The sequence below is a fragment of the Symphalangus syndactylus genome, chromosome 5, assembly GCF_028878055.3.
Source record: "Symphalangus syndactylus isolate Jambi chromosome 5, NHGRI_mSymSyn1-v2.1_pri, whole genome shotgun sequence".
NCBI lineage: Eukaryota > Metazoa > Chordata > Mammalia > Primates > Hylobatidae > Symphalangus > Symphalangus syndactylus.
In genome coordinates this window covers 104,055,980-104,079,282 of record NC_072427.2, presented here as the reverse complement: position 1 = coordinate 104,079,282, position 23,303 = coordinate 104,055,980, and the positions used below count along the sequence as shown (strand labels likewise).

Below are 23,303 nucleotides of genomic sequence, written 5' to 3'. Positions count from 1 at the left end.
ATGGGCCATACGCGGTAGCTCATGCCTGTAATCCCAGCACTTTGGGAGGCCGAGGTGGGTGGATCACAATGTCAGTAGTTCGAGATCAGCCTGGCCAATATGGTGAAACCCTGTCTCTACTAAAAATACAAAAAAAATTAGCTGGGCATGGTGGTGGGTGCCTATAGTCCCAGCTACTCAGGAGGCTGAGGCAGGAGAATCACTTATACCCAGGAGGTGGAGGTTGCAGTGAGCTGAGATTGCACAACTGCACTCTAGCCTGGGCGACAGAGCAAGACGTCATCTTAAAAAAAAAAATACATATAATGAACTTAAGTATTAGTGATTTCCACTATTCATCATTTCACATCACGGTTCATACTCTTTCAAGATAAAAATTACTTAATATGTAATATATTGTGATAATGTAGATGCTTTTTGCTTCTCAAAACACCAATTAGTAATTAGAGATTGTCCTTTCTTAAACAGTGCCATCAAAACAAATTAAACCTTTTAATAATAATAATTTTAGTGTTTACAATTTAAAATAAAAGGATCTCAATAGAATAGTAATATTAATTAAACAACAAACATTCATTATCCAAGTAGGCTAAAGAAAAATTTCTAGTACAAAAAGGATTACAACAAAAGAAAATGTTGCCAGACTATCTGCTGTTTATAATGAGTGTCAAGAATTTTGCTTTGCCAACAAGCATAAGACTAATTACTTCCAATGTTCTTAAGATGCAGTCACATGTTAGAGATAACTATCTAAGAAGTGTGAGATAAAATGCCTGGAACTCCAGCTATTTTTAATTGAATAAGAAAGGAGCACCCTGTATAGTAACAGCAAAAAGACTACAAAGAATTAAACAAAAATGAAGATCTCCACGAAATGAGAAAGGATGATTTCCAGGATACAAAGTTAAGTTAAAAAAAAAAAAAAAAAAAAGCAAAGTGCAGAACAGTGCCCTTTGTATTTTTTTGTGCAAGAAGGAAAAATACGTTATTTTCTTTTGCCAAAAAAATAAATCAGGAACAATGAAAATGTTTATCAACAGAGAATGAGTGAAAAGTGAGCTTTCCGAGTATATTTCACAGAACAAACACAATAGTCAAAAAGTAAAACTAATAAGGGAGGAAAAAACTAAAATATAATAGAATACATACAGATATAAATGAACTAAAATATATATCAAGCTGGTAACAGAAAAAAATTAATTCTAGCACTTTTAACCAGAAGACCTTGACTGTAGAGCCGTGGTGAGATATATACTAAAGATGAAAGGAATGCGGAGGGCTGAGCATGGTGGCTCATGCCCGTAATCTCAGCACTTTGGGAGGTCCAGCCAGAGGACTGCTTCAGCCCAGGAGTTTCAGACAGCCTGGCCAACACAAGGAGACCCCATCTCTACTAAAAATTAAAAAAAATCAGTCAGGCCTGGTGGCATGTGCCTATAGTCCGGCTACTCGGGAGGCTGAGGTGGGAGGACTGCTTGAGCCCAGGAGGTCAAGGCTACGGTAGGCCATAATCATGCCACTGCACTCCAACCTGGGCGACAGAGTGAGAAAAAAAAAAAAGTGCTGAGACATCTTAAACTTTACTGTTTAGTGATGGTCATAATATGACATCATAATTTTAAAAACATTTGTATGTATATCATAGGGTAATGCAAATAAATATATTAATGGTATGGCGAATCATCAGGAACCAAGATTTTTACTGTAGGGTTAAAATACTGATGCAAAATATAAGAAGTTAAATTTTTTGGAAACAAATGCATGTGATCCAACATGGACTGCTAGCCACCGGAGAGGACTTACTTCTTGGCAATACTGCAGGATGCCTTCCTTCGTATCAATACAGGTTTTGGTCCCTGATGGATCTGAATCCCACTTCCCATTCTGGACATTCATGTGCATGTTCAGTCTGCCACAGAACATGGCAATCTGGGGTTCAGCCAGCAGGCCAGCATTGCCATCAGTGGGTACCTGAAAGAAGAAGCTTCAGTTAGTTATAGTATCCATAGCTTCAAGGCAGAGGCTAGGGGGAAGAACAGGGATCAAAAAGAGTTCTATTCTTGCTCATTCTTAATTAGGAATCAGCCCCGTCTTCAACACTCCTTTAGATCAAGTGCTATGTATGCTACAGACATTTCTAGCCACCTATGAGAGAGTGCTTTCTTTTGCACTAAAACAGAGAAGGAAATTACCATACCGAAAGGAATTTATTCATTAAAAATTTATACATTTTCCCATATGAGATTTTGTGGTACCTGCTGAAAGGTTCTGACAACAAAATAACACGTTTTTCTATAATAAATATAATCACTGTGGAGGCTACCGCATTCTCATAATAAACTCCGACTCACACAGAGCACAATGCCTGCCAGGCCCTGCCACCTCTCAGCACTGAGAGCAAGCATGGTGTTGGTAGTCAGCAAGTGACTGTATTATGATTTTGAACAGAAAAACTCACTGTAGAATTCACCACCCACTGGCCGGGCACGGTGGCTCACGCTTGTAATCCCAGCACTTTGGGAGGCCGAGGCGGGCGGATCACGAGGTCAGGAGATCAAGACCATGGTGAAACCCCGTCTCTACTAAAAATACAAAAAATTAGCCAGGCGTGGTGGCGGGCGCCTGTAGTCCCAGCTACTCGGAGAGGCTGAGGCAGGAGAATGGCGTGAACCCGGGAGGCGGAGCTTGCAGTGAACCGAGATTGCGCCACTGCACTCCAGCCTGGGCGACAGAGCGAGACTCCGTCTCAAAAAAAAAAAAAAGAATTCACCATCCACAAATATAACTGAGTATGTTGGCAATCCCACCTGGTTTCCCCCAGAATATTCTCTGGTTATCACTCTCTCAGCTCTTAAAAAGTCTGTTAAGGGTGCTGCTGTCTCCTCTCCCAACCATCTGCAAGGAGCCAACATTTTCTCATTTGCAGCTCTGCATAGTGCCTGCTGGGTAGTAAGTAAGGGGTCCCAGCTATTACCATTGCAGGCAATAGACCACTTCACAAAAATAACTTCATGAAAAAGGGTGCCTTCTGTATTTTCAAACCCTTCTGTGTACAGGCATTACCTTTACAAAAATGTTTTAAAAGAGAAAATGGAAGTCCTGAAATACCTGTACTATGTCACTTAATAGGTTCTGGTATCTCAAAAAGAAAAAAAATTCGGCAAGAAATGAAAAATATATCCACAGGAGTAAAGGTGTTACTTAAACCAATCAATTAGAAGGCATATTAATCATGATAGACCCTCCCTTGTCAAATCCAGCTGCTGGGGAAATGTGAGACATCCATGCCAAGAAGAATTAACTTCCAGCAGAAGCCATTTGTTCACACACTCAAGAACTGGGTGATTCCATGATAACTTGTATCATTCCTAAAAACTGTCCACAGGAGGAAAAACACCAACTAAAATTGCACTGAGAAATTTTCGGTTAAAGAAATGAAATAGTTTCCAAACATTTCTTCCCACATAAATGTAAAATAGGATACCTCTGGCCATTTTAGTCATTTTTACACATACTTCGTCAAAACCCAACAGAGGACTTAGGTCCTTACAACAACAACAAAAAAAAACAGGTCTCAGACTGAACCAAGTCATGAGTGCAAAAGCTGCTGGCAAAAATCTCTAGAACCATGTTTTCAAGTAACTTTTCCAATATTTAACAAAATTCTGCCTTTACATTGCCAGATGGTTAAGTCAAAGCAGCCGATGCCAAAATATCCAGATCATCTGCAGAAATAGCTAGAACCCCTCAACTCCTCCATCTGAGCCCCTTGCCACTTCCTGTGACTTCCATGAAACTGGGGGGTCTCATTCTCTGACAAATGCAAAGCAGCAGGCTAAGTAGAATGCGCTATAAATTTAAATTTCACAGCTTTCCTGAGGGATTAAGAGGAAATTCATTGTCTTGATCTTAGAAATTAAAATGCAAATGTTGCCAATCTTACTAAGTAGTACAGATAATAACACTGCAAAAATGTTAAAGAAAGTCAAATAATAATCAGATATCTGTGGATAAGGCCCTACATCAGATGCTATGGAGGGCCCTGCCCTTAAGGAACGTACAATCCACTAATGGAATCGCCATTGTTCCCACAGTACTTTATTCTGTTCACCTTCCGAATTCATTCCTGTCCCGAAGATTTCCAGTTCTGGCAGCATGTTGGTAACTGTACGGAGACACTAATGAGCCTTTACCACAGCTGGTAAATATTCTGTTGAATCAATCTCCTCCTCTCTGCCTCAAACGCTCTGTACCTCTGTTTATCCACAATCTGTTCACATTACAATGTCTAAGGAAAGCGTTCTACCTTCTTGGTCAATACAAATGCCCTTGATTCCATTTCCTCCCTGCAAGGAGCATTTAATTGACAATTTCTCTCCTCAGGGTAGCCAGCCTCCAAGAAGGCCTCCAGTAGTCCCTGCCTCCTGCTATTCACGGACCTTGAGCAACTCCACAATGTATCAGAATCTGTCTGTGCAACAAATGGAGTACAGCAGAAGTGATGACGGTGTAACTTCCGAGCATGTATATATCAGAATTAAAGATGTTGCAACTCTTTTAAAAACAAACCCTTTGCTAACAGAAAGGTCATGGAGGGCATGATGATGTGTAACATCCAAAACAAGGTCATGAAGGGCATCACCCATTGCTCTCTGGGATCACTCACTGTGAGGGAGGTCAGCTGCCATGTTCTGAGGCATTTGGTGCTAAGACCAGGAAAGTTTTTGGCAAAATACACTGGGTCACCCTACCTGACAAACCAAGTAAATGCTTCTTCATTTTTTTTTCCCCTTTTGACTTAACTTCCTTTGACTTCTTCTATTTTTCACTTTGTCATCCTCCCTGCTTCTTGACTTTACAGGTATTTTAATGTCATCTGTTGGCATATGTGTGTATGCTATCAGAAAGGTAATTTTTTAAACATTTTTTCGAATAAATTGATTATGACCCTATAATTGTCTCATGTTCTTGTCATTTTTGAATGCCATCTGTTGGCATATGTATGTATGTTGACTACCAAAAAGTGGTAATTTTTAAAACATTTTTTTCAATTAACTTGATTATGGCCCTATAACTGTCTCATGTTGTCTTCATTTTAACAATGAGAGTTTAGACTAGAAAACATATGCTTCAGTTCCTTTCAGGTTTTCCAACAGATGAGATTTAATATTAACTTTAAAAACAAATATTTGGAGAATCGTGATGACTAACATACTCTATTTTCTTCAAGGGGAGATCGTTTAATAATTTAAACTTCAAATCCTCAATAATTAGGGAAAACTGTTGAATTAGAAATTGTAAAATTGGTTATATGTACAGATCTTTTTACATTTGACAAGAGGCCCTTCACAAATAAATACCAACTCACAAAAGCCATGTTTCTCAAGCAAAATTTTTTCCCCGAACGAACACCAGGTGTGTATATGGAAATCAGAGCAATCAGCTTGGAGATACAAATTGAACCAGAAGCCTTCCTATTCTTACTGAAGTCCATCTGCAAACAATTCCATGCTTTCACTACATATTCCTGTCTCCCTTGATTAAAACAAGACAAAAAAAAAAAAAAAAAACAAAAACCCCACGGCATCCTCACCTGCATCAAATAACCCATTTATGAAACAAAGCCTGGTTGCTAAATGCAGCCACTCCCTAGCATTCAGCCAGAAGGAAATGTGGCCACATTAAACATTGCCATCCAAGGGTTAACTCCCTTTTCCTGAATGACGCCTCAAAGAAATGACTTAATAAATCATACACAGGGTCCTATTCAGGATCTGTTAATATGGACACTCTTAAAATTGAAAGCTTTGAGTAAGATATTTGCTGCCAGTAGAAAAGCACAGTCTTACAAAGTCATCCTAAAGATAATTATTCCTAATTTTTTTAAACATTTTTCTTTTCTAAAAGAAATATAAATACCTTAGTAGATGGGAAATACAACCACGTAACTACTATATTTTAGTTCTATTTATGTCTTAACACTATTCTAAGGTGAGTTAAGGTTACTTTGCAAAAATCTAAGAAACATTTAAAAGGTGAGAACTGTGATATAACTGGCCATTCGTGGTCTATGCACTTCTCATTCGTGGTCTATGCATTTCTAAGACTGAATATGAAGGTAACTCTTGTAAACTGAATGACTTGCCACTGACATCAGAAAACTGGAGATGCTTTCCCATGGGAAAACAGTGTTCCTGACAACGAACAAAATAACCCGCTAAAAACAATGAAGCATTCACAAATTGCCTCAAAAGCAAGAGGCTGTTTACCAAGTGCTCTGAACTACAGAGATGTACATATCAAACTTAAAAATGCTACGAGCCTTAAAAACAGAAAAAAAAATATTTTTGTTACCAGAAAAAAAATACTTTGAGCCACAATATAAAGAATACTGAAGTGAAATGGACTTTCCAAAGCAATTTTTAGAAATGGCTTTAAAAGAGCCTTAAGGGGATAACATAAACAAATATAAACATATATACCTAATCTGGACCAGTCTGCAGAGGTGAATCCGGAAACCCTACGCCTACAGTTGCTACAATTTTCAATTAAATGCAAAGCCACCTTCTTGAACAAGTTCTCTTGTTGTCCTTTCAAACAGGGTGTTCCCTTTCTCCAAAAAGTTTCTCTCTGTTATCATCTAGGAGATCAAAATTCCTTATAGAGCAGGCTTGGCAGCATTCCTCCTCAACAGGGTCCCAACTAGGAGGGAAAAGTGAACAAGGAGCTCTCTGTTTTGCTGGCTGAAAGGTCCTGTTTGGCAAGGAGAGGGCACAGATCCATAGCGTAGTTGCATCGGTGGATTTATGTAATTTTAAGGTTTCTGGCTAATGAAAGCCATCTATTTTCTACATCTGAACCACTCGCTGACTAGTCTAAATAGCTGGCCTCATATAATGAAGTATTTGGTACTTTTTAATCAGTTCAAACTTCTTTGAGTCAGATTCTTGCATAATCTCAATTTTTTTTTTTTTTTGGATACACTGTCACACTCCATCACCCAGACTAGAGTGCAGTGGCATGATCTCGGCTCACTGCAACCTCTCCGCCTCCTAGGTTCAAGCTATTCTCCTGCCTCAGCCTCCCAAGTAGCTGGGATTACAGGCCTGTGCCACCACGCCCCAGATAATTTTTGTATTTTTAGTAGAGACAGGGTTTCACCATGTTGGCCAGGCTGGTCTCGAACTCCTGGCCTCAAGTGATCCTCCTGTCTCAGCCTCCCAAAATGCTGGGATTACAGGCATGCGCCACTGTGCCTGGCTTTGCAGCGATACTATTTCTATCCCATCCGTGGTTTCCTGACATAAATACTGGATTCCCTTAACCTGGGCAAAATTCAACTATACTCCACAAGAGTGCTTTACATTTTCATATTAAAACATTTAAATTCTCCATTGTCAAATGTAAAGAACTGTTTTCTAGAATCATAATCTAGAAAATCTGAGTGAACCCTTCAGGGGAGTAATTCATCTGTAGGGTTTTCTTTTAAATGTGAAAAAAGTATTTCCAGTGGAAGCGGAACATCTGCAGTTGCTCATTTCATCACTAACAGAGAACTGAAATTAAAATTAGAATCACATAAGTGGACCCTAAGAGGGAGGAAAGGGCACCGGGTAAGGATATGTCCAAGGCCATGGGGTTACAGGGACAGAGAAGGGAATTCAACCTATTCTGTCAAGGGTTCTGTTAATGTGACCGGGCTGCCTCTCAAATTAAAATGGAAAATTGCAATTTTCCAAGGCTTTGCCTCTGTGTGTGTGTGTGTGTGTGTGCATGTATTTGTGGTGAGCAAAAATAGAGAAGCTAGTAAAAAAGAAAAATAAAATGTGATGACTGAAACTGCACGTGGTTTCTATTTACCCTTGTGGAGAGTTGCCACATCTATTCGCAGCCACTATTTGCTGCACAATTATTTCAGAGCTTGAGTTTAGGCTTAAGAAATGATTTGCCATAAAAGTGAATGGGAGAAAAACAATTCCTTTCAGAGGAGTAATCTACATATTTCACTCCTGGAAACCTGAAATTCTTTTTGGGTCACTGTTGATCTGGCTTCTAATTACAAGCTATCCTCCCTCGATGTTTTTCATGGCCTCTGTTGATATTAGGTTGGTGCAAAAATCGCAATTACTTTTGTGCCAACCTAATACCAAGCTTTTTTTTTACTACTCAAAGGATAGATGTTCTCAAGTTGACCCAAAACTCCTACCCGCTCATAAGAAGGCCAGTAAGTCATGCCTGCTGCTGGTGCCCAGTAGGAAACCAAGAGGTCCCTCAATAGGAGCCTTTGTTATTCACTACTCGTGAAATTAATAACCAACATCTGAAGCATGCATTTAGGCGGGACCCAGTAAGACTGGCATCTACTGCTAGGACTGATATAAATGAATATAAAAGTGGAATTACAAAAAATAGAGCCTTATGCATGGCAACCAAACTCTTAGCCTCAAAAACAGTTCACAATCTAGTCAATGTCCATTTAGTCCTAAAAGGTGAATGTTCTTTTAACTTCATATATATTATACACACACACACACACACACAAACATATATGAAACCATACACATACTATATAGTATGTGATGAAATGAGCGAGATGTAAAAAGTTCATCTCTTTCATTCTGTCTTTACAGTTTTTCTGTGTGTCTTTTGTTTTGTTTTTTCTGAGACAGAGTCTCGCTCAGTTGCCCAGGCTGGAGTGTACTGGGGTGATTTCGGCTCACTGCAACCTCTGCCTCCTGGGTTCAAGCGATTCTTATGCCTTAACCTCCCGAGTAGCTGGGACTACAGGTGTGCACCACTACGCCCGGCTAATTTTTGTATTTTTTAGTAGAGACGGGTTTCTGCCATGTTGCCACTCCTGACCTCAAGTGATCTGCCTGCCTCGGCCTCCCACAGTGCTGGGATTATAGGCATGAGCCACAACGCCTGGCCTCTTTAAGTTTTACTGACGTGTCTCATACAGTCACCAAAGGGGAAAAAAAAAAAAAAAAAAATATATATATATATATATATATAGTATTTGAGATCTTTCTCCTATTCTGATTCTCTCAATATTGCCGTATCTCATCAGCCTTGACCTTGTGAACATGCAGATAGAAAAAGGGTTAGAGGCAAAAATCAAAGATCTACTAAGGCCTTTCTTTGCTCATTATCTCATTTGACTCAGAAAAACCAAGATAAGTCACTTCCACATCTATTTAGATAATCAGAAGGGCTCAAAACCCGCCTAGAGTGTTATTCCAAAGCACATGCTTGCTTTTTGACAGAACAAGCCAGCTGGCATTCCTGGTGTCATTCCTGGATGTCAAGCTTTTTCAATTTTTCAATCTTGAATATTATTTTCAAGTAATTTTTCCCCCATGGCATACTATTTTGCATGTCTTTGTTATTGGCTTTTAAAAAAATTACTTTTAGAGCAAGTAAAACGGGAAGCAAACCCACAGCTTAAATGTCTAATTTGCATTTCTCAAATTTAAATCACTAGATGTTAATATCTACTAACCTGGTAGTTTCCTCTAAGAAATTTCTCCTGAAATCCAAATACAAATTTCTCCAAAGTTAGTTCTTTCCTTAAATCAAATGCAGCCAACTGAATCTGCAAACTAGCAGTCCAAATCTCCCAATGTTCCAACTATTAATGTTTATCAACCCTTACTTTATTTAATGTGTATTTTCTAGTTTTTCAACAGTTGACATATACCTACCTATGTACATATACACATGTATATATACCTGCTATACAGCTACTTGTATGGTATATAGTGGTAGTGATAGAACACACGCACACACACACATACACAAGGTTTAAGAGCTCAATTTGCACAAATCTCAAATGCTGGTGCTTTGCTAAAATCTCATTCTAGAATTAGTGCATTTAAGTCCATGTTGCTAACAAGGTGGAGGACTTGGTAACTGGGCCCCTCAGAGAGAGTGGTTTGAATGGCATTCACTGAAATAAATTTGATAGTAACAAATAAATGATTTTCCAGTATGGCTTCTACTGGTTCTGACAGCTAGGACAGATTAGCACCCAGCACAGAATACAACAAAGAAAAATCGAAATCTATTATTCCTCTTCATTTTTGGTACAAGAGATATTCTACATATATTCAATTTCTAAATTTCTACTGTTTTATATCAAATGTAGCCAAGCTAAGCCAAGATCAGCTGCCCCTTGACTTGTGGGCTATAATAAATGGTTATTGTTCTAAGCCACTAAATTTTGGAGTGAGTTTGTGGCTTTGCAGCATTTTTGTGGCAAGAGAAATTAACACAGTCATGTATTTGATAGGAATAACTAAAATACTAAGTGATAGAATCAAGGCATAGATTGTTTCAGAAGGTAGAAACTTTCTCAAGTTGCCTTTTTTTAGACAGTTGGGAGTACAGGCCCATACCACTATACTTGGCTAATTTTTTTTTTGTAGAGACAAGGTCTGAGTATGTTGCCCAGGCTGGTCTCAACTTCCTGGTCTCAAGTGTTCCTGCTGCCTTGGTCTCCTAAAGTGCTGGGATGACAGGAACTGGTCACCATGCCTGGCCATAAATATTTTATATTTAATGTATTATGTAAGGTAGGATCAGTTATGGCTTATGATCTATACACTTTGGGTTGTCCTAGAATTGGAAAGTAAGAATCTGAGCAGAGGCAAATAAAATGATACTGTAAACACATGCACTGAAGCTTTTAAGGAGATGGTAATCAATCTTTGCCATCTTTAGATCTGATTGATTTTGTGAGCTTCTTAACTTTTCTCCTACTTTTTTAGACCTCTGTAAATGATAAACAATTTGTACAAAGGCATAGTTTTTTAAAAAAATTACACGTATTTTGTTTACACTTAATATATTTCTAAAAGGAAATATTTCAAATCTGAAAGCAATCTAACGCTATTAAACAGACCCTGTTCCTGCTCATACCTCACACGTGGATATGTGAATACAAAAATCTTATAATTATGCTTCTCCCAGCAAAGGACATGCAAGTTTCATCACCAAACACTCATGCTACTGCAATCACACTCCATGAAGCCATATGTGTTGAAATTTGTGTAACAAAAGCAGTGAGGGCTCTTGCCACATGTAGCTCCCGTAGCTCCCGCCCAGCCCTCTCCAGGAGGTAGGTATGTATGCAGAAAAGAGAGTGGGCTGAGAAATGGAATTCTAGCATGTTGGGTCAAGCAGACTGATCATGTGACACTCGCACTGAGATCATATCAAATTTCACCAAGTGGCAGAGTCAGCACCAAACAAATCCCAAAGTTGAAGCCTCAGTATCACCTGGGCTTTGCTGCATAGACCTAGCCAAGTATGTGTAAGAGTTATGAGCTCTAGATATAATTTATTTTATTGCCCTGAAATAGAGTATCCCCACATAATTTGCAAGTTTAATTGCAATTATATTCCTGGGGGTCACTCCTCATACCTGCACAGTTAGGATATTGCTATGTTATTCACGGTACCTCACACATCACCTGGCAGGTACACACAGATCCTCATCTTTTTTTTTTTTTTTTTTTTTGAGACGGAGTCTCACTCTGTCGCCTAGGCTGGCGTGCAGCAGCGTGATCTCAGCTCACAGCAACCTCCGCCTCCCTGGTTCAAGCGATTCTCCTGCCTCAGCCTCCTGAGTAGCTGGGATTACAGGCGCGCGTCACCACGCCCGGCTAATTTTTGTATTTTTAGTAGAGACGGGGTTTCATCATGTTGGTCAGGCTGATCTCGAACTCCTGACCTCATGAGCCACTGCGCCTGGCCTTACAGATCCTCATCTTTTATGCAAGATCATATTCATCACTAAATAGGGACACAGCACAAAAAAGAACTTTTACTGTATCAGTGGCACTTCACAGCACTACACTGTGTTTTCTAGAGTTTAAGGCTTACGCCAATACGCTTAGTGCACAAGTGCAAACTTAACAGGTTTCTTTCTGGTTCTTACATTTTTCCCCTCTATTTCTTCTCACTGACCCACTGCGATGTTGACCCACTCGGAACGTAGAGCACGGGCAAAACAGAGCACATGAGATCATCAGAGAAGAGATTAAGTCTTTGAAAAGCTGCAGGTGGGAATATAATGGAAAACAAGCTTCCAGAAGCAGTGGGTCTACCATTTAACTAGAACATGCCCAGCAGAGCCATACTGATACATCTGCATCTTAGAGTTGCTGATACCTGGACAAGGGGAAAAAGAGGCATATTCCTCTATCCTTTGTCAGCCCAGAAATTTATCCCAACCCTATTTTCCTATACAGTTTCTACCAGCTTTCAGGCATCAGGCCATTGTAAAACCAACATAGGTGGAGAGTGCAATTCAGGCTAGGATGGGGAGAGGTAGTTAGCAGGATTTCTGGTTCTGGGCTGTAGTGAGGGAGTCAGTATACATTGCTGGGTCTGGGACATACATTCCACATTGTCCACACCCTTTAATATCTTTACAATTTCTAGTACCAAAGTGGTATGAAAATACTAATGAAGTTAAAGACCCTTACCAAAATGCTAATTTTCCAGGTTAAGTTATCATATTGTCCTTCAATGTGCATTAAAATCTCAGAGCAGCTATCGGGGGATAAGAAGAGTGAGTACCGATTAAGCTCGGAGGCCAGCTAAACTCTCTAGAAAGTCATTTCCATCTGACTTCCCACCAGCATGAGGCAGAGCAGTTCAGAGAATTTTTCAAGTGAGTCGGCGTGCCAAATTTACCAATGCCAAATTTAAGGCACTTGTATGTTTTATCACAAGTCCATGAGCTTGTGATTTCATAAAATGGTACTAACTGGTCCTTGCCAAGAGTAAATTCAAGTAACACGTATGAAGATTTTAATAAAATTTTTTTATTAAAAGATTTTAATCACATTTTTTATTTTATTAAAAGATTTCTTAAAGGTCATTAACGCAAGTCATATTAGAAGAGATCACAGGCAAGTAGATAAAAAGAATTTACTCCATGAAAGCTCACTGAAACGGGAATTCGGATATTTGACATTTACTTTTGTTCTTGTCTCTCATATGTACACATCAAAGCACACACATTCACATGGATGTAAAGATAGTAAGAGGCCACCTGCAATCAGAACAAGTGAGATTATAAATAAATATATTACATAAGAATCCAAGACAAGAATTCCTTACTTTTAAGGAAAGGGCATCAAAGAATTTATGATCTTAGACCTTTACCTTTCTATTTTTAGCAGATTTACAGAAATACTGCAGGAACAGAACATGAAGTGACTGATTTTTGATAAGCACAAAGGATATTTACATTATATCATTTGGTTTATTTCCTTTCAAAGTGTCATAACATTTACTCATCAGCCTTTACTGTGTGCTTCTAACTCTCATACTGTTGTGGTTTTATTACTAGGATTTTTGGTCTAGGAGAAAACTGCTTTACAAACATAATCGAAATTCAGTGAGAATATTAACTTGACATAAAAAACCCAAGATAATTTTCAAACAGCATTCTTGTTCATTGTTCAAATTGTATTCTGTTAACTTATTTAGTTTAAGCCAAGATTATTTCTTTTCCTGCAGGCTTGGAACACTAAAGAATACTCCAGGTTCAAATTTCAGGCTATCTGCTTGATAAGCCTGGGTAGATTGTCCTTCTTAAATAACTTACACCAAAGCACTATCGAAGAAGCTTTCCCTGTGTACAGCCCTCAGATTCACAGAAGGAATTTTTCAAATTGCCATTTCTATAGGAATAAAGGCTATCAGGAACCACAATACTAGGAGAAAATAATTCTGAAGGGAAGGTAGCAGTGAAGACTCTATTTCTATTTTCTTGACTATATTTATAAAAAATTGTTGCCGAAAGAACAGAAGACCAGGAGCCAAAAATCACACTGCAGTCTTACTCTTGGATGTAATGTTAATGTCAGTTTCAGTGACACAACATCAGAGGCAATCTGATATTGAAATGGTAAAAATATGCAGATGCCAATATTAGGAGGGTGCAGTTAGTTGACAGTAGAGCCTATAAGTATTCATCTAAGTTTTCCCTGTTTGAAGAGAAGAAAAGAGAACATCAAACATTTCTAGTATATAGAGCAAGGATTCCTAATCTTTTTTTTTTTTAATGTGCAAACAAGACAACAGTTACTTCACTGTCTAGGGGTTATTCCCTACTCTTTAGCACTGGCCTGACTCTCTCACTCCCACATATAAGCATTCAATAAATACTTATGCCAACAATTAAGAAACACCTGGCATGAAAAATAATAACAGTAATAAACTAGAAGGTAGAAAATGTGATTATTGACAAAGGCGTGGAACAATACAAAATAAATTCCAATTTAGATACCTGTGAAATTTTTTATTGTGGCACCAGGAGAGTAATTTCCTAACAGAGAAAAGAAAACATAGCATCCACACCTATGTCTTTACCAATTCCTAAATACCAGTTACAGTTCAACTTGTCCACAGACCTCAGGCTCCTCCTAGAAAACAAGAAGGCTTAAAAAGCAAGACAACCTATTAGCTATGTTGCTCAATAAATTTCACTGTTAATTTCCTCATTCTTTGATAACATATTCCTGAATTCCTTTGTAATTCAGGCAACATTTTAAAAATCAGATGATCTAACTAGACCCCAAGAATTACATAAATAGTGTGAGCAGTGAGACTTTGAATGTGCAATCAACTATTTTTTTCAATCCTGCAGCTAAAAGCCTTCAGTAGCACAGAACTGACTGTCGGAGATTTCAGTGTAACCTAACACCTAAAGTGAATGACTGGTGTACAAAAATACACCTGAAAATACTATGAGGAAGAGATAGAAACGGATTGTTGATGGCTAAGCAAAACAGCAAATGCTGATGGTTATCAAACACATGCTGTTCCCACTCTACACAGATAAGATTTCAAAGCTGTTTGAGTCCTCAGTTAAAGTTTTGGGCAAGTTCTGGCTTGATGCCTTATATTCAGATAAACATTTTCCAGGCAGTGAACATATTCAAAGTTGGGGACAGTGGGGTAACCCAAAAACATTCCTGACCTTGATGGACAGATAATCCAGTGGTGGAGACACAAATAAGGCCAAACTGGCTAACCAAAGGTGCTGGAGTGTTAATGCAGAGGCCTGGCAAGTGTGCATCGAAGAGCTTTCAGGAAAGAGTGACTAGTTTGACTTGGAGAAGGAGAAGGAAGGCAGACCAAAGATCAGAGCAGAAAACGTGTCTGGGTTGAGTGTGGAGACAGGAAGCATGAAAGGTAGCACAGGGCTAGCGTGCAGATGACCTTGAATTTGTAATAAACGTGTGAAGTCACTGGGAGCTGCTGCCACATTCCAAAGCAAGCAAGAGCAGCAACCCACCTGTGTATGAGGAGGATGTGGGGGCCCCAGGACAACTTTCGTGGGCCCCTTTCTCTCTTAAAAAAACATTAAAAGCTATATTTTAGGGCTCTGTTGGTTGGTATAAAGACAACTCTAGGTCAGGCTGGATTCATTATTGTATATTCATGATTATTATCATGTTCTTTATTTTTCCTTCTGATTCTAAAAGAAATTAAACATTTTTGAGGGCTCCTAAAGGTACTGCACAGCCAAGACTACGGTCTGACTGGAAGCACCAGGAGTTAATAGGAGGCAGAAAAAAGGAGTGGAGGCAGGGAAGATTCTAAGGCTTGTAAATTTCAAGGATGAGCACATTCGGTGTGGGATTTAGGGGTTGAGTCTGGAGTTTTTTCATGGCCAAGGTCAACAGGCATTATTAGAGTGCACCAGGCTAGAGAATGTGAGTTTGTCCTGATGGGGGTGGGAGAGAAAAAGAAGGAAAACAATCACTACTTCCCTGATTTATTAGCAAACATCCCATTCCGTCTAGCCCCACATCACATCAGGAGTTCTAAGAGTCAATCTGGCAGAGCAATTCATCTACATTTCATTGCCTTGAGTGATGGGAACTTATTTTAATTTTCAAAACTAGCAGATGTTTAACAGACCTGTGCAGAGATGCCTGTGTGACCTGGGGAAAAAATTATCTGGACTCTCACCATGCAGATTATCAGCTTGAATTGCTAATGCATTCCTTACCCCCCACGGATGTCTTTTTGACATGTCTACAGAGGAATAAGCCCTAAAACGCAGAAATAACAAGCTGTACAATCTGTATCTCGCCCTTGGGCAAGAGGGGTATTGCATTGTGTGGGAAAGATTTACATTCTACCAAAAAATCTAAGCAAAGAGTATTTACATAAGCACAAAAATTTTTTTCACTAACTTGTTCAAATAAACTAAGAGAAGAACACAACTGTGATCACAAAATAGATAACATCACATAGATTCTGGCTTCTGACTTTACTGCTGTTGTTCATAGCATGTAATTCTAGGTAATAAGAATTTTAGGTAATTAGAATAGAAGTGCCTTTCAGATTTGCTAAAATGTTACGTGCATGGCTGTTTCTAAAGAGGGAATAACGTTGGTGTACACCTAACACTAACCAACTGTGGCCTAATGAAGGTAAATCCCCAAATATCCATACGCACTCACTTTGTTTTCTATGCACGGCCAATCTTCAGTCAAGAGCTCCTTTACCCTGACACTAGTCTCACCCATGTTGTTCAGCTATGCAGTGGTTCTCCAACAGGGCAAGCTTGTTAACTACATGGGTCCTAGGCCACTTTGCTTTTTGAGCCCTATGAACTGTTTCCAGGTAGAGGCTCAAAGTTCTTGGCAAAGATGATTGTCACAACTTGGGTGGTGCTACTGGCATCTATCTAGTAGGTAGAAGCCAGGGATGTTGCTAAACATCCTACAATGTACAGGCAGCCTCCGCTGTAGGCCCTCCCCTACCCAACATAAAGAACTATTTGGCTCAAAATGCCCAGGTTGAAAACTCCAACCTAAGCTTTTACTTAGGGGGAAAGAGTCATGTCTTACTGATCTCTGTATTTCTATTTGTTTACAGAACAAAACTAGTATTCAAATATTGGTTGAACCAAACAGAGTTTCCACCTAAAACATAATTAATCCAACTGACATAAAACAGTAACTATGTAAACTGTAAATCCTACAAAATGCAGCCTGCCTTCCACAGAAGCAAAAAAAAAAAAAAAAAAAAAAAAAAACTACGTTAATTTTTAAAAGGTAGCTGGTGTATCAAAAGTTATTAACATTAAGCAAGATAACCCCTTCAATTCAAGATTACAGAAGATTGGCCCATAATTATTTCATATAAAATGATCAAAAATAATTTTATTGTACTAACTCCCTGTGGGTCAATCTACAATAGTAATCTTTTAATGAAGAAATCTTGAGGGTTAATTATACAGCTTTCAATTAAAAAAAAAAAATGAGGTGGTAACAGTTCTGGGCAAAGTTCACCAGGAAGCAAGACAATGCACTCATAACTAGGGTTCCAAGACCAAGCAAGCCAGTCAGAATCTCACTGTAGGTAAAGACTTTCTAATTCTAGCCAATCATTTCATAATGAACAACTTAGACAAATGGAGAAAAGGCTAAAAACTGGGATCTCTTTGAATAATGTATTAACTCTACTGGAATAACAAATATATACTAATAGGTTACATAAATCAAAAACCCTATGAAAATATATAACTAAAAACATTATTGCTAGAAACTTCTCTATATCTTGTATCTGCAACTATGAAGAGGGTCTAATCCATCACTGTCTGTATCTCTAGAGACTTCAGGGGACTTACAGCTGGGTCAGGGTCACTGTAGGAACTGGCTGAAGGGACCCACACATGAAAGTACCAATATGATCTTTGGAATCAAAAGGCAAAAGTCAATCCTGTATTTAGTATTTACCAGCCGTTTGGAGGAAGCCAGTAACTTTACCCCTTGATTTCCTTTATCTCTCAAATGGACATAGTAACATCCCACCTCACAGGCTATTATGAAGATTAAAATGCAGTAATATACATAAAATGGAGAGTAAGCGCTTTAAGAGCTAATCATATTGCCTCAACTTGTATTTAGCAGGAAGAGGGAAAAGAAAACTCCTATGAGCACGTTCGTAAGACATCCGAGGAGCCTGAACTGATGAATACACAGCATTTGAAATCTCCTGCGAGCTATCCCTACAAAGATATCTGCTATTTATTCAGGAATCCTAAGAGAGGATTTTCTGCACTAAAGAAAATGCTGACTATATAACCACATATGACACACTGGTTTAAAGAATGTCTTATGCCACTTGAAATAGACAATCTTTCCTTGTTTATCTGCAAGACGTCTGCCTGCCAAGTTGTCTCTAAAAGAGACAAACTGGTAACGACACTGCAGCACGTGTGCCGTCACCCCCAGCTACACGCTCAGTGTGGCAGATCTGACTCACCAAGTCTACACAGTATTTTTAAACTATCTAAGATATTTTAACTCATGTAGTTTAATGGCAACTTTAGCTCTTTTCAGAATGTCTGATATAAGGTTCATGAAGTCCACTCTGACAATTTACTATCTGTGAATCACAATGATTCTAAGCAGACCTAAGAAGGAAATTTCAAGATATTAAATTTTTTTGGTTCATTTCTTTAGCCACAGTATTAAATCTGTTTCTACACAGAACTTCTCTTGTGTAAGAAATTTTTTATTGCATGCTTATACCACTAAGTTATTAAATATATCACCAGTAATGTATACTCAAAATGGCCTAATGATGTTTAAGACATTTGTTTCGAAGTATGAATAAATGCCTCATTTCATATCTAATTCAGTGTTCTCAAAAATATTTTTCAGAAAATGTCAACAGTTATTACCTGGGAGTAGGGAGAATTCTGCCATAAACACATATGGGAAATGGATCATTCAAGATGGATACTGGAGGCTTTTGAAAAAAAAAAAAACAAAAAAACAAAACCCGTAATAATGAAGTCATTTTAACTTTTTTAAAACCAAGGTTTCCCCAAAATGTATTTGACTGTGGGACCCTTCCATTGTGACACATTTAACATAGTTGGAACTGAATTTGAGAAATGTACTAAGAGATTTGAAATGACTGATCAAGCAAAACTTAACCAGATCATTCTGAGTGAAACAAAACAAACAAAACCAAAAGAAGCCTTAAAGGGAACAAAAGCAGGAGTGTTACCAAGCTCCTGCAGAAATGATGATTATAATAACACATCAGATTTGGCTCCAAGCAAAATAGTTACATGACATGAAGAATTCAGAGCAAGAAAAGAGAGGATTAGAATGAAGGAGTGTTTCCAAAGGCCTAAAATATTTCAGAAGCAAATCATGAGCATTCAGAACATGCCAAAAAAGTATAAGTCAAGAATTTTATAAGGTCCCAATGCAGTGTAAAATTCCGGGTCTTGGACAGGCACCGTGGCTCACACCTGTAATCCCAGCACCTTGGGAAGCCGAGGCGGGTGGATCATGAGGTTAGGAGTTCAAGACCAGCCTGGCCAAGATGGTGAAACCCCGTCTCTACCAAAAATACAAAAATTAGCCATGCGTGGTGGCAGCTGCCTATAATCCCAGCTACTCAGGAGGCTGAAGCAGAGAATTGCTTGAACCCGGGAGGCAGAGGTTGCAGTGAGCTGAGATCACACCACGTATTCCAGCCTGGGTGACAGAGTGAGACTCCGTTTCAAAAAAAAAAAATTTCAGGTCTTATGTCTTTTAAACTATACAGGTGAACTAAATCATGGTGGTTTGTTCCAAAGTAAGTTAAATTTTCATTTAGCAATATAAATGTGAGATGGCTAATGACAAGCAGATGCACAAACCTTATCACATCCCTGGATTCCTAAATTGCATTTGTGAAATTCAATAAAGTGATATGAAGTATAGACAATAAGTGAATAAGAACTAAGAATAGAAAAAGTAGAAGACATAGATATCTGGAGCAAAGCCCACACCCAAGGGGAGAAAAACATTAGTGCTTTTGTTTCCATGATACGAGCACAGGTTCCTATACTGATTTCACAATAAAAAATACAAATTACTTCTAATTTTCCCATTTTCACACAAGTGAAAGAGAGTTCAGCCCAATTTCTGAGTTAAATTTTCCTTTCTATAGAGGGAAGGTCTTTAGAAAATCTTTACAAAATAGTGTTACAGATGCCTTGTGATATTACGGTGATATGGTGATAAATTAAAAGCAACAGGTAATTAATATGATTAATATAATACCCAGAGAACTTCACTATTTCTTAAATGTTTTCCTGAGATGTTATATTGAAACGTTGTGCTAAATGTCATTATATAAAATGTTGAGCATCACACAACAGCTGACTGGCTAACCTTCCAAAAAGAAAGGAATAGATGGTCATTCACACGAAGGTTACATTTACAAACAAAACTGGACACACAATACCATTCTGTGATGTTTAAGATACAACAAAACATGTACTGTTTTTTTAAAAATTGCTATAATTAGGCTCTCACAGTTATCACGTTTTATTTAGCTACAAGTTTTAAGATATCTGTGAAAGAAAACTTCCTTAAGTTCTTGTTTGAAGATCACCAAGCTTCTATAGTGTTTCTCTGAAGTGGTGACACATTGACTTCCAGGCACAAGAGAAGCTCTGCAGAAAACAGCAAGGCCACTCTCCACAAAGAGACAGGCTTGGCCATGACAACTGTGGCTTAGAGCTGAGAAGCACAGCAACTCTAATATTAGTCTTTGAATTTTAGGTACCAGCACTGAGAATCAAGTTCCTCTCCATGTTTTAAGAAACTAATAAAATCCTCACGAAGACCTGTTTTAGATATTCATGACATTTCCTAAGGCATTCTATAATATTAAAATACTTAGAAATGACTTAACCATTTGGCTAAGCTTATGCTAAGGGCAAATTCCTGTTTCTAAATGTGCCAGGTCTGGACAGCACCAATACGTGAGCTTCAACACCCAAACAGACTTGACTTCTATTTAGCAATTTGTATTTTTAGTAGTAGCCTTCCCTTCCTTCCTTCCTCACTACCACAGAAAAGAACAAAGAAAAAAAAATTCTGCTTGAAAAGCCAAAGAGTTCACTACCAAGAATAAATTCTATTATCTTCCTTAGACTGTGCCCATTACTGGGTAACACAAATGTATGTTGTTGGCCAGATGCGGGGCTCCCGCCTGTAATCCCAGCACTTTGGGAGGCCGAGGAGGGCAGATCACCTGAGGTCGGGAGTTCGAGACCAGCCTGACCAACATGGAGAAACCCCTTCTCTACTAAAAACATAAAATTAGCTGGGCGTGGTGGCACTCGCCTGTAATCCCAGCTACTCAGGAGACTAAGGCAGGAGAATCGCTTGAACCTGGGAGGCGGAGGTTGCAGTGAGCCAAGATCGCGCCACTGCCCTCCAGCCTAGGTAACAAGAGTGAAACGCCATCTCAAAAAAAAAAAAAAAAAGGGTCTGTTGTCAATGAAGTAGTGAAAAGGCCCATAAAACAAAACACTTCATTATTTACCAAAGGAGCACCAAGGTTTTCCAGCAAAATGCAACCATCTTATTGTTCACAGTGATTCTATAAACGTTTTTCCTTTAAGACAATTGAGCATACAGCAATACACTCAGTCAGTCACTCATATATTTGTTGGCTCTTTTTAATAAGCCAAAACAAAGATTATTAAACTCTTACTAGAGACAACAACAGTGTAATGGAGGCATGCTTAAATAAGGGAAATAAGAAAATTTATACTATACTAAGTATAATTTAAACATTGATAGCCAAATGAGCAATATGGCAATACTGGAGAAATGTCCAATCATAACAAGCTCCTCTGAACTGTAAAGCCAAACTTACAGACCACTGACTTGAGCTAATACCTAATTCAAGTCATCTGAGAGATCCAACCAACTGTTCTCATCAGTAAGAAACATTATATAATATGTTATCTATAGCACAATATGACTGGAAGACAGTCAAGTCTTGAATCTTTTTTTTTTTTTTTTTTGAGACGGAGTCTCACTCTGTCACCCAGGCTGGAGTGCACTGTTGCAATCTCCGCTCGCTGCAAGCTCCGCCTCCCGGGTTCACGCCATTCTCCTGCCTCAGCCTCCCGAGTAGCTGGGACTACAGGCGCCCACGACCACGCCCGGAGAATTTTTTGTATTTTTAGTAGAGACGCGGTTTCACCGTGTTAGCCAGGATGGTCTCGATCTCCTGACCTCGTGATCCACCCGCCTCGGCCTTCCAAAGTGCTGGGATTACAGGCGTGAGCCACCACGCCCGGCCGAATCTCAAATCTTCAGAATGATAAACCACAAAACTCTACTTTGACACCTAATGTATACAGATGTCTGTCTGTCTACTTCCTACTGGAATCGTGATAGTTGAATTAAGTTTTTTTTCACTCAGATCCTGTTTTCTTAAATAAGGAAAAACAATAATAAACTTACCATATTAAACAACTAAAAATAAGTTGTCCATAGATGACAAATGTGATACAATCTAGCTGTCACTAAAGGGCTAATTTTGTAAACAGAGTCAGTTAAAAAAAAAACAAAAAAAAAAGCAATTTAAGATAAAAGTACTTTGGCATGGTGAGACGTTACACTCACTGGGGCCAGGAGTTCAAGGCTGTAGTTTGCTATGATCGAGCCTGTGAATAGCCACTGCACTCCAGCCTCATGTCGGGAGACCCTATCTCTTTAAAAAAGAAAAAAGTGATGTCTCAAATATGGCGTTTGGGACTCACTAAAAATAACTAAATTTAAGGGGGAAAGATTAAATTGATATTATATATGCCATATGCTTGAATTCTGATTTTAGCTCAACCTTGTAATTAAATCTGTACTTTGCACCCATTAGACATTTCAGCAAACTGAAGTTCATTCAAAACAAAATCTAGAAAAAGAACAAGGTCCCAGTGCACTGAATTAGACTTTTAATATTCAAGATGTAAAATAGGCACTCTTTAAGAAATTAATTTTAGTTCTCCTCTACATTTAAAAAAAGTTTCTCTCCTACTCTCTCCTACTCGTGAACTAATTCAGAACTTTACATTTCCATTATACAGCATATGATTTCTGCTTTATTACCTGATATCTGTTTAGTATTCACAACATATATGTATCTCCATTAAGCCCAGAATTCTTTGACAGATGGTCTCACCCAAAGAACACATACTTGATTACTTCAACTTAGTTTGCAGAAATTAAAAAATCAGTAAATTATGTTACAGACTACAGTATTTTGAGTATTAAAATCACTTCTAAAGAACACCATCACAACAGAACACTACTTAAGTGCCTGTTAAATTCTAGTTGTTGGTGCAAAGACCCCAAGGGTCAAAGTAAATTAAGAATCGGGTTGACATGTCTAAGAAAGTGAATAAATGTGTAAGTGATCTTCCTGGTGCATCATATTCTACACTAAAAATTCACTATTTA

General features: G+C 38.5%; 1 protein-coding gene across 7 annotated transcripts in view; it reads right to left on the bottom strand.

The window, feature by feature from the left end:
- Positions 1 to 23,303, bottom strand: part of APP (amyloid beta precursor protein) — a 286,082-nt gene that overhangs the window by 224,642 nt on the left and 38,137 nt on the right. For all 7 annotated transcript variants that reach the window (XM_055279350.2, XM_055279351.2, XM_055279348.2 and 4 more), the window contains exon 2: positions 1,804 to 1,971. In XM_055279350.2, coding sequence (XP_055135325.1) covers positions 1,804 to 1,971 — 168 coding nt within the window. The remainder of the gene's footprint in view (positions 1 to 1,803; positions 1,972 to 23,303) is intronic.